Below are 12,649 nucleotides of genomic sequence, written 5' to 3' on the forward strand. Positions count from 1 at the left end.
TGCTCCTCCTGCCCCCGAGGGCGCGGGCCTGCCCCAGCCGCTGCCTCTGCTTCAAGGCCACCGTGCGCTGCATGCACCTGGGTCTGGACGCCGTGCCCACGGTGCCAGCGGGCACCAAAGTGCTGTGAGTACCTCGCTGCTACCGGGTGTCAGTGTGTGAGTAGAGTACCTCATAATGTATGAAGTCCCCACCTCTTAGTGAGTTACATCGGCATGATGGGCGTGCATAGGTGCCTCTGGATGTCAGTTCTTGAGTACCTCACCCTATATGTTTATGCAAGTCCCTTTCCCTGTATGCATGTAAGTACCTTACCCTGTATGTATGTAAGTACCTCACCCTGTATGTATGTGAGCACCTCACCCTGTATGTGAGTATCTAACCCTGTATGTATGTGAGGCCCTCACCCTGTATGTGAGTACCTAACCCTGTATGTATGTAGGTCCCTCACCCTGTATGTATGTGAGTACCTCAAGCTGTATGCATGTAAGTACCCCACCCTGTGTGTATGTTAATACCTCACCCTCTATGAATGTAAGTACCTCAACCTGTGTGTATGTTAATACCTCACCCTGTATGAATGTAAGTACCTCACCCTGTGTGTATGTTAGTTCCTCACCCTGTATGAATGTAAGTACCTCACCCTGAATGTACTTGAGCACCTCAACCTGTAAGTATATACGTAAGTCACCCTTGTATGTATGAATACCTCACCCTATATGTATGTTAGTACCCCACCCTGTATGCATGTAAGTACTGCACCCTGTGTGTGTGTTTGTACCTCACCCTGTATGAATGTATGTACCTCACCCTGTATGAATGTATGTACTTCACCTTGAATGAATGTGAGCACCTCAACTTGTATATATATACGTACTCTAGCCTGTATGTATGTAATGAGGACAGTTCAAGACCTTATAGTGATGCTAAAACGCGTACACCGTTATAATAGATCTGACTGCAATAAATAACGAAAACACCATACCTCGCTGCGTGATGTTACCCGGACTGTAATGGTAACATTGAACAAAAAAAGTGTCTTAAAGTAGAAAAAATATTGAAACAAACTACTAATTGGACACTGCCAAACACACCTATGAGCTTGTTCTACAGTGCATGCAGTACATTTCAGAAAGGGCGAGTGTGTATGTCACACTCAGTTTGTAGATGAGGTGTTAATGCGCCGCTGTTTCTGGAGACGGCGTCCTCTCCTGTGGTTTTCCAGTCACTCCGCTTGTGAGATGTCACAGCCCCATGTGGCGGTCAGTTAAAAATACAGGCTCGTGTGAGGACGTGGGGGCAGTCAGCAGCGGGGTAAAGCTCTTAACAGTGCTGCAGGTAAAGTGGCACCGGGTTCTAGGATGCTAAGGCGCACACTGCACCGCAATTGTGTCAATGCTTACTTTTTGCAAAATATGTGGACAAATCAACTGTATGATTTTTGGAGTTGTGTGTGTGAGGACGTGGGGGCCAGCAGCAGCGGGGTAAAGCTATCAACAATGCAGTAGGTAAAGTGGCACCGGGATCTAGGATGTTAAGTGGCACACTGAACCGCAATTGTGGCAGTGCTTACTTTTTGCAAAATATGTTGACAAATTAACTGTATGTGCTTCGCTGAGCAAAGGTTTATCCCGCACCTCCGGTGCCAATGTATTTGACTTGCTATCTGGGGTAGTCTGACAGATGCACATTTGGCGCGGAATATTTAGTAAAAAGCACTTTTGTAGGGCTGCTTCCCCTTTATCCACAGTGCACGCAGTGCATTTGAGAAAGGGCTAGTGCAGCAGGTAAAGTGGCACCGGGTTCTAGGATGCTAAGGCGCACACTGCTCTGCAATGGCAGTGCTTATTTTATGCAAAATATGTGGACAAATCAACGGTATGTTTTTTTGTGACGTGCTTGTGAGGACGTGGGGGGCGGGCAACATCGGGTTGAAGTGGCACTGGGTTCTAGGATGCTAAGGCGTACGCTGCACCGCAATTGTAGCAGTGCTTACTTTTTGTGGAATACGGCTGCTTTCGCTTTTTCCACAGTGCACGCAGTACATTTCAGAAAGGGCCAGTGTGTGTGTGTCACACTCAGTTTGTAGATGAGGTGTTAATGCGCCGCTGTTTCTGGAGATGCCGTCGTCCACCACATTTTTGGCAGTGCTTACTTTTTGCAAAATATGTGGACAAATCAACTGTATGTTTTTTGGTGACGTGCCTTATTCATGTTACGTAACAGGCCATTAATGATGTTTGTGGTGAAGACATTTAACATTCTATAATTTATCAGTAGATGCGGCTGGCTGTAAAAAAAACACAAAAAAAAACATCTGTTTGAGGTCACTGAACGCTATCATGGAGCTCATGGGTATAATAATAATGATGTATTCGCCCCCCCCTTCAGCACACCTGCACTACTAGTTTCTAAATGTCATATCGAGAGCCTGTTATAAGTAGCTTTGGTAAGTAAGGCCTGGTAAAACCACATATAGTATTCCAGGCTCTGGGTGGTATTACCGTGCCTTACTGGATGATTCCCACTTTTCCTATCGGGAATGAGACGTAACATGGGGGAAACGTTAGCACATATCAGAGGTCATGTTTTTCTCAAATTTCAGACTGATTTCCTGGCATAGTTCCCACATGTTTTTGCAGGTGGTGAGATGCATAGAAATACCAGAAAATTTGTATTTCTGTTTTGGTTTAAACCATGAGGATTTTGTCCACAAAGGAGTTTATTGGGTTCCCTGGAATCGCCCCCATTGTAGCTAGCCATATAGTTTCAATTTGGATTTTTTGCCAGCTTTCGAAGCCACTAGTGCAGGTGATCAGTGATTGTAAAGCTAGTTTTTCTATAGCAATCGCTTTCAGTGCCGCAATTCAAAGAACCCGTCACAGACTGTGCTGCAGAGCCCTTTGTGAGAAGAGGAGACTTGCGGGTTTCCGCCTGGACTCGGTAGATGCGTAACAAACGCTGCCGACTGATGTATCACATTTTACCCTTAATGTGAATTGTGCTGTATGTGAGTGTCCAGAGCCAGTAGTGTGTGCGTTTGTAGGGTGAGCAGCGTGTGAGTGTGCAGAGCGAGCACAAATGACGTGCTTCCGTGCCAGTGAAGTCCAGTGCTTTCAGTGGGACGTTATTCTAGGCACCTAGAAGACCTGGCATATGTTACTTGAGGCACACTGGTGTCATGGTGTTAAAGACAGGGGCACTGCTTTCAGAGTCTTTGGCTCCTAAGAGGGACCCCAATCATCTGTCATCTCTTTCACAGGAGCACAACATTTCCGTGCTCCACCATCTGGCCAAAGCTTCCATTCCAGATGACAGACCCTGGTGTCTCACAGAGGATCACACAACACCACACAGACACACACCACATACACCACCCACACACACACACACACACACACACACACGCACACACACACACACACACCAAACACACACACAGCACCACACACACACAACACCACACACACACACCACACACAACACCACACACATACAACACCACACACACACACACAACACCACACACACACAACACCACACACACACACAACACCACACACCACACACACACAACACCACACACAACAACACACACATAACACTACATACATAACACCCCACACATAACATCACACACACAACCCCACAAACACACCACATGCACGCCACCACCACACAACGGCAACACGCACACCACCACACACACAACACCACACACACACTCACCACCACTCAGTCACCACCACACTTTCACCAGGCACACACACACACCACCAGCCATTGGTGCACACTATCAACAGGCTCACACAACACCAGCCATCACTGCACGCTTCACCAGGAACACACACACCACCAGCCGTCAGTGCACGCTTTCACCAGGCACATACAACACCAGCCATCAGTGCACGCTTTCACCAGGCACACACACCACCAGCCATCTGTGCACGATTTCACCAGGCACACACACCACCAGCCATCAGTACACACATCAATTGTTAACGGATCCACAATTAACTATTGTAGTAATCGCAGTATGGCACACTTTACTTTTAAACGTATTCATCTAAAGCGCAGCATGACACCATTGCTACAATTCCAATCCAACCCACATAATCACACTCCAAACCACATACATACACTCCATAACACATGTCGAAAAGACATTGCCATTAACAATGCCATTAGCTCAAACTCAAATAAATCCGAGACCAATTGCATTGCTTGTTTTAAATTTACAATAGCTTTATCTGGCAGTGCATGTGCACTGTAAGTAAAACCTAACAATTACTATTTTGATGTACACTTGGCATGGCCAAGCAGTACGTTTTTCTTTTGCTTATTTTTGTTTTGTAAAATGAAACACATGCAGCAGATGTGTATCAATTATCTTTAGAAAGGTAGGTGAAATTTATACTATAATATACTAATAAATGAGTCTTTTGAATCTCGCACAGCTATTCCTGATTTCAGCTGCACCAATATCCATGCCTGGTTCTAATATCAAATTTTATCTCTATTCCCTACCTATTTTACCTCTACTTTAACTTCCAGCTTATGCCGCTTAATTGAAATAATGGTGATATTTTGCCAGAGTCTGTCACAGAATCACTAGTAGAGCAAGGCTGTGATTCTGCAAATGTCTCCTCTGCATTCATAACCAAATACATTTAATGAGGGCTTACACACAATCAATTATATTAGTAGGCATCAGATCAGATTTCTTGATTTGTTCATGTTAGTTCCTCCTTTAATGAAAACCGTGGTGGAGAGAAAACAAAGGGCCCCCTTGTGCCTCTGTGTCGCATGAAGGGGGCACATGTGCTCTACTTAACCTTACTTTAGTTAGAAAACATGGGGTGAACCAGGGCAGAAGAAGAGGATCTCACTCTCCCCATCGGAACAAGCAGGGCTGTCCTGGTGCAGTAAAGACAGTGGATCTAGCAGCAGGGTAATTAAGGCTGTATTGCTTATCCTGCATAAGCCCAATGTGAGAGATGCAAATGCCATACCAGAAAGGTACCTTAACATATGAATAACTAGATAAATATGAACCCCAAACAAAGTGTATTAAAGATTTATTCCATATGATAGTAAACATTAATTTAAAAGATTTTTTTTTTTTATTCAATGTAACTATACATATTACTGTGCTTTTCGTTAACAACACAACAATATGGCTTTTTTATCTGGGGAGATGCAAAGACCACAGCCATCTTTGTATTAGCAAGGAATGATGGAGCTAAATACATAGGCAAAAGTTTACAGAATGGAGAATTGCAATTTTACTTCTATATTCTTTGAAAAGCGCAACAAGTGTGGGGAGAGGCACTCCGGTAAGTAGACGTAATATCGAGTTTTTTATTTCGACTAGAGATAATATTGAGTTTTTAATTTCGACTAGACATAATATCGACTAGACATAATATAGACTACAAAAATATCGAATAGAAAAATGTAAATCGACTAGAATAGCAATTATATCGATTCAAAAATATAGAATGGACATAATATCGACTAGACTGAATATAGACAACAAAAAAATCGAATTTAAGGTAAGTTAATATTAATGTTTAATTTTTGTGTAATATAAATCTGTAGCGGGTTGTGGGATTATAGGGGAATAAGATGGGAAGTAATTTAATTATAATTAATTAAATATATTATTTCAATAATTGGTATTTGTTTAGAATTAATTGTTAATTAATTATTGATTGGTAATTAATTAAAATGTAGTTGGGGATTAATTTTAATTGAATACTTGATAAATATATTATTTTTAGTAATTTATTTTCTGTAGCGGGTTGTGGGTTTATAGGGGAATAGGGTGGGATGTAATTTAAATATAATTATTAAATATGTTATTTAATGAATTGGTATGTTAGTTAATTATTAAATGGTAATTAGTTAAAATATAATTGGTAATTAATTTTAATTGATTAAGTGATATAACTTATATTTTTTGTAATTTAGATTCTGAAGCAGGTTTTGGTGTTATATGGGAATAGGGTGGGAAGTAATTTAATTATAATTATTAAAATATGTTATTCAAATAATTGTTATTTATTTAACATTATTTGTTAATTAATTATTAATTGGTAAGTAACTTAAATATAATTGGTAATTCATTTTTATTGATGAATTGATAATTTAGCGGGTTGTGCGATTATAGGGGAATAGGGTGGGAAGTAATTTAAATATAATTAATTAAATATGTAATTAATTAAAAAGTTATTTATTTAGAATTAATCATTCAAAAATTATTAATTGGTAATTATTACAATATAATAGGTAAATACATTTAAATAATTAATTGATGAATATGTTAATTTAAGTAATTTAATTTTGTAGTGGGTTGTGTGTTTATAGAGGAATAGTTTTGGAATTAATTTAATTGTAAGTAATTACATTGTTTTAAAAAAATATTGAGTTTATTTTGTAAAATGATTTTAAAATTTAAATTATTGATTGTTAATAGGTAAATTATTAGTATTAGTAGGTAATTTATATTATTAAATAATTCGTATTTTACAATTTAATAGATTAATAATATAATTTACACAATTCTAAAATATTTAAAATAATTTGTAATAGAGTGTACTATTTATGTTATTTATTTTTATATAAGAAGTATTTACTTTCCCTATTGTTGTACTCACTGGAGTTGGAATAGTAAATTTAACCCCTACGCTATCCAACGCTTTCCCTACTGTTACACTCTCTGGAGTTGGAATAGTAAATTTTACCCCTATGCTATCCAACGCTTACCCTACTGTTACACTCTCTGGAGTTGGAATAGTAAATTGTACCCTTACGCTATCCAATGCTTACCCTACTGTTACACTCACTGGAGTGGGAATAGTAATTTAAACCCTTACGCTAGCCAACGCTTTCCCTACTGTTGCACTCACTGTAGTGGGAATAGTAATTTTTACCCTTACGCTATCCAACTCTTTCACTCCTGTTGCACTCTCTGGAGTGGGAATAGTAATTTTTACCCCTATGTTATCCAATGCTTTCCCTACTGTTGCACTCTCTGGAGTTGGAATAGTAATTTTTACCCCTACGCTATCCAACGCTTTACCTACTGTTGCACTCATTGGAGTTGGAATAGTAAATTTAACCCCTACGCTATCCAAAGCTTTCCCTACTGTTACACTCTCTGGAGTTGGAATAAAAAATGTAACCCCTACGCTATCCAACGCTTACCCTACTGTTACACTCACTGGAGTTGGAATAGTAAATTTTACCCCTACGCTATCCAATGCTTACCCTACTGTTACACTCACTGGAGTTGGAATAGTAAATGTTACCCCTACGCTATCCAACGCTTACCCTACTGTTACACTCACTGGATTTGGAATAGTATTTAAAACCCCTACACTATCCAACGCTTTCCCTACTGTTGCACTCACTGGAGTTGGAATAGTAATTTTAACCCCTACGCTATCCAACGCTTTTCCTACTGTTACACTCTCTGGAGTTGGAATAGTAATTTTAACCCCTACGCTATCCAACGCTTTCCCTACTGTTGCACTCGCTGGAGTTGGAATAGTAATTTGAACTCCTACGCTATCCAATGCTTTCCCTCCTGTTACACTCTCTGGAGTTGGAATAGTAATTTAAACCCTTACGCTATCCAACACTTTCCCTACTGTTACACTCCCTGGTGTTGGAATAGTAAATTTTACCCCTACGCTATCCAACGCTTACCCTACTGTTACACTTTCTGTAGTGGGAATAGTAAATTTTATCCCTACGCTATCCAACACTTACCCTACTGTTACACTCATTGGAGTTGGAATAGTAATTTTTACCCTTAGGCTATCCAACGCTTTCCCTATTGTTGCACTCACTGGAGTCGTTAGAGTACATTTAACCCTCTCGCTATCCTACGGTAAAAATATTGTATATGTTTTGTTATTAATATGTATATATATCTATAAGTATTCTTTTTTTTAAGTTACATTAATTATTTCTTAATTTTTCGTTTATTTAAGTATTTTAAATATGTTTATAATAATTTAATTTACTTTTATATTACTTTTAAGTTACTTTTAACATACTTAAAAAATTCGATATTTTGACATTCTATATTTTTTACACTCGATATTTTGGAGTCGATATTTTTGTACTTACCTGTTTGAAGATAGGAAGTCGATATTCTGTCAGTCGATATTTTATCCTCGATATTTTGGCATCTCGATATTTTGTCTGTCGATGTTCTGTCAGTGATCCAGGCACTCTACTTGCGTACCTGTAATGAAACCCAAAGATGCTCTTTTAATAAGAGTTACTGTCAGAGCCTCCAGAAAAGGAGGTTTGCAGCTGAAAAAAGAAAAAAAAAGCAATGGTCCCTCTTTAAAGGACGATTTCGGACTGTGCGTTAAGACTGTCATTAGTTCTTCCTGCCACTGTCTGCCATGACTCACGCCGAAAGCCAAATACGTATTGGGAGGAGTTCCCTAATTAGGGTGGACTTCCCAATGCACTGACAGCAGGGCCCTGTAGTTGATGGGTCTTCGCCTTAAATTGACCACTCCAGGGGCCTCCATCTGGTAGTTCCTTCATGTTAACTAGAGTGGGGAACTGTGTTTTTGGTGGGGCTGGAGAACCACTGTATATGGTGTTTCTCCGATAATGCCCTGCCTCCTACCTCGAAGTGTATCTGAGTCAAGGTTACACTCATTTAACCTTTGCAGCCTGTAAATATATAACAGAGAGTTTATATTTGAAGAAGCCCATTGGGTCCGAGGCTAAAATACTGGGGGAGTAACCAATGTGCCGACCAGGGATAACAAGCCCATGATTAATGTGCAACCAGTACGAATTATACACACCTTGCTATACTGGTTTCCTTACTATAGTGAATAGCAAGCAACTGATGAACAGGGAAAAAGCCTCGAGCTCCTGCTAATACTGCAAATGTCATGCGATACCTTCATATTATGCTTGCTGCAGAATATAAAAATAGCGAGGATACTGGGGACAATGGAACACGTTTCATAATCAAACTTAGGCTGACCTTCTGCTCGTGTCTTGTCAATGTTACAATGTTACTAAAATGATAAGAAAGGAAACTCCGGTGCATGAGTCAGAGTAACTTTTGTTGACATCTTCTCTGGGGTGACTCATGCGTCTTTGCAGTTTGTAGGTCACGGTGTCTTTGCCTGTTTCTCTCTTTCGAACTGAATGGTGAAAACATTTTGTAGTTGAAAAGTAATTCAAAATGTATGTACGTTTGCAATAAAGACAACTCGCAGTCACCAAGCTTTTCTTAGAATGCGCCGTTGGTTTAAAAATAAAATAAAAGTATATGCTGGGCACGTGAAAGGCTCAATATATCCTGTTTCTCTAAAATATCTTTTTCTGCCATATTTTTTCCAAAAGAGAGCAAGAAAAAACGGAGGAATACGCTTCATGATTACAAAAAGACATCAGAAAGTACATTAATACGACTGAACAAGGAACTGGAAATCAAAACGAAACGTTTAAATGGCACAGAACACTGCGCCAAAAGATGCAGCAGGAATAAGGGGCTGCCATTCTCTCAGCTTTGCAGGTAAGTCCATTTTTTTTCCCGAATACTGAAGTTCCCTTCGGATATTACCTTTCTACCCTTTTTGAGAAACATTCTATAGGGAATCTACGCTGGAAACAGAGCCTTATTTTGTTATGGTCAATATACAGAATCATGCATTAGTGACCAAAGAAGGATTTTGTGCATCAAACATCCAATGTGTTCTAATTTCGTTTTAGAAAACCAACCATAACATTCATCTCTATCATGATGCATATTAATCTTTGTTGCAATAGTCCTTATTAAGTGTGATTTATATTGTTAATTCCTGCTCTATATGGTGTTGGAATCGAGATGTTAAAATTCATTATAGCCAGCTACTTCTGGTTTGTAATGTGTTCCATTGCATACGGGTTACTGTTCCCGAAATTAAAAAAGCAACAAATACTAACACTGTTGTGAATGCTTTAAAAATATAATTGATGTTTTTTCAGACCAATTATGGTAATGGGGCGGTATTGACACATTCCCACAGAACAACTTTACATGTCTATTTGCCTTCTGCATCTTGCCCCTGACCCCAATCATTTCACCTCTCACATTTGCCTGTAAATTGAGGCTGACCCCATCATCAGGTTCAATTATTTTGTGGCAAAGCCGTGATAAAGTCATAACATGCCTTTGCTGCTGTCTCACATTTTATGACCCAGGGGTTCAAACAGAAAAGTGAAATGTAGCTGTTACAAGTTTCGGTGGTCATCTTGCATCTAAAAAATCACATGTGTTAAAAGTGAATGCGTAGGTGTCTTCATTTTAGGGGCCAGATTCACAAAAGTAATCTGGGACAAAATCCTAACTTTATGACTTTTGGTATTCACAAAAGGCATTTAGGAGTAGTAAGGTTAGGATACCTAACCTTACTACTCCTAATCTGAGACAAAATCCTTTCTTTACGACTTTCGGTATTCACAAAAGGCATTTGGGAGGAGTACATTTAGGATTCCTAACTTTACTACTCCTAATTTCACACGAAATCCTAACTTTATGACTTTCGATATTCACAAAAGGCATTTAGGAATAGTAAAGTTAGTAAAGTTAGGAATCCTAACATTACTACTCCTAAACGCCTTTTTTGAATACTAAAAGTCGTAAAGTTAGGATTTTGTTTCAGATTAGAGGTGAACCGAAAAGACGTGCAGAAGTTCAAAGATGACTGATAATTGAAACTAACTATGGGTCTGGTTTAGAGTTTGGTGTGTGGGTGCCCTGTCACAAACTTGACACATATCTCATCACTTATTACAAGTCCATTAGGATATTACAAGTGCTTTAGGATATAATGGAATTTTAATGAGGCAACTGGGGTGTCTGTTACGTTTGCGAGAGAGTACCCATCCGCCAAAACTCTAAATCACTCCCTTTGACGTTGCTAATTGACAAAAAAAGCATCAAATAAGGTGTTCATTTACCTGATCTGCACTCTGCTCTGTACCAATCATGAGGAATGCAGGAAATTTACTAAAAAATTATTTCAATCTGTAAGTTGCATATTGGAAGCACGCTTTTGTATGAAAACATGCTATTTCCTTTCATCGTCTAATGAACATATATCCAACTATCAGATGTTGAATACTGCAAACTACATTTGTACATCTACTAGATGAGATGCATGAAAGTTAGCAATGCTCGGTGAACAAAATGCATACGTTTTCGGCCCACAAAGCATTTTAATTTGTTTACATGAAGGATGAAAACATAGTAAATTAGCCAGAAATGTATTTAGCCCTCAGATGCGGGTGTCATTTAGCTTACAACACATTTTCTGCACATATACTCTTGTGTTTCGGACTCAATACATTTTATATAGTGAATTAGTTGTTAATAGGTTCTCAATTTTTTATGATAATATTTCTGCACAATATCCTCCCAAGCTAGTGAAGTTCATTAAATGGCACTTAGAACCTTTGAGAAGGATGATTGTAATAAATTTCCTGGTACTACACTAGGCAAAATATTCATCAAAGTAAACTTTCCATGTCTCAGGTTTGTTTACTTCAAGATCATGGGACCACTATAGTTTTTACAGAGCAGAAGTCCTGTCATAATAGACAGAGCTTCTAACCCTCCAAACCACTGATTCCCCTGCCTCATTTAGACACTGGCAAATCGCTCGATTTCAGATGGTGAAGACTATGCTGACTCCACTATTTACACCTATGACTCGGGAATCAGAGAGTCGACGAGTCTATGTGTCCAAAGTTCCTTTCAATTTATGGTGGGTCTGAGAAAGGAAAATTAATCAATGGCCTCTGTGTGTAGGGAAAACTCTCTGTATGTTAGGGTAATTCATATTTTGATTTCCATGAATAAAAGCCCGCTGATTTTTATAGGACAACAAAAATTGTCATTATTATGTTTGCGTTTCAGTAGGAGCACTTTCAATCAAAACAACCACTGTCATGAAGGTATTTTGTAATATGAAGGGTGGATTCATTAGGGCCTGTCAGGCCAACAGTCAAGGTCTTAATGAGTGCCTCTATTAAAAAATGTTGATCATTTCCTATAATTTGTGAGCTGCTCAATTTTAATTCCATGATGTATACTGTAATATACATAACCATTACAGAATGCATTTTTATTGCAGTTCTGCTCATTTTAGCACTTAGTTGTATTGGTATTTTTTTTAATATGTTGGAGTTTGTGATAAATATTTTAAATGTCCTGCTACATTTCAAACTATGCTCACAGTCCTGCTTCCTCTTGTTTGCTCACTCACATTTATTACCTTATCCAGCCTCTCTCAGTTCCTTCTCTCAATCTCCTTTTACTCCTTCTCGTTCATATTCTGTTCCTGTCTGTCCTACCCCTTGCTCACATCTATTTATGCTTTGTAAAACTGTTTTCAACAAATTTCTTCAGTGTATTTCTCCAGAAACACGAGGAAGCTACCCCTATATGTTTTACAGGGAGAGGGTAAAAGTAAACTTCAAAAAAACCTTGTCCCTGTCAGTTCTTTTTGTACATTCAGTAATTACTTTACCAAAGACACAAGAGTCACCTGTTTAGTGTTACAGCGGACTCACTAAGCATTTGGGCAAAAGGCAAAAAGGCAGACTTAAACATTAGATTTC

General features: G+C 38.9%; 1 protein-coding gene across 4 annotated transcripts in view; it reads left to right on the plus strand.

The window, feature by feature from the left end:
* The window catches only part of HGF (hepatocyte growth factor), a 479,128-nt gene that overhangs the window by 68,173 nt on the left and 398,306 nt on the right, over positions 1-12,649 (plus strand). For all 4 annotated transcript variants that reach the window (XM_086919817.1, XM_086919823.1, XM_086919811.1 and 1 more), the window contains exon 2: positions 9,389-9,560. In XM_086919817.1, the coding sequence (XP_086775943.1) occupies positions 9,389-9,560 (172 nt within the window). The remainder of the gene's footprint in view (positions 1-9,388; positions 9,561-12,649) is intronic.

This window comes from Lissotriton vulgaris, chromosome 1_1 (assembly GCF_964263255.1).
Source record: "Lissotriton vulgaris chromosome 1_1, aLisVul1.2, whole genome shotgun sequence".
Taxonomy (NCBI): Eukaryota; Metazoa; Chordata; class Amphibia; order Caudata; family Salamandridae; genus Lissotriton; species Lissotriton vulgaris.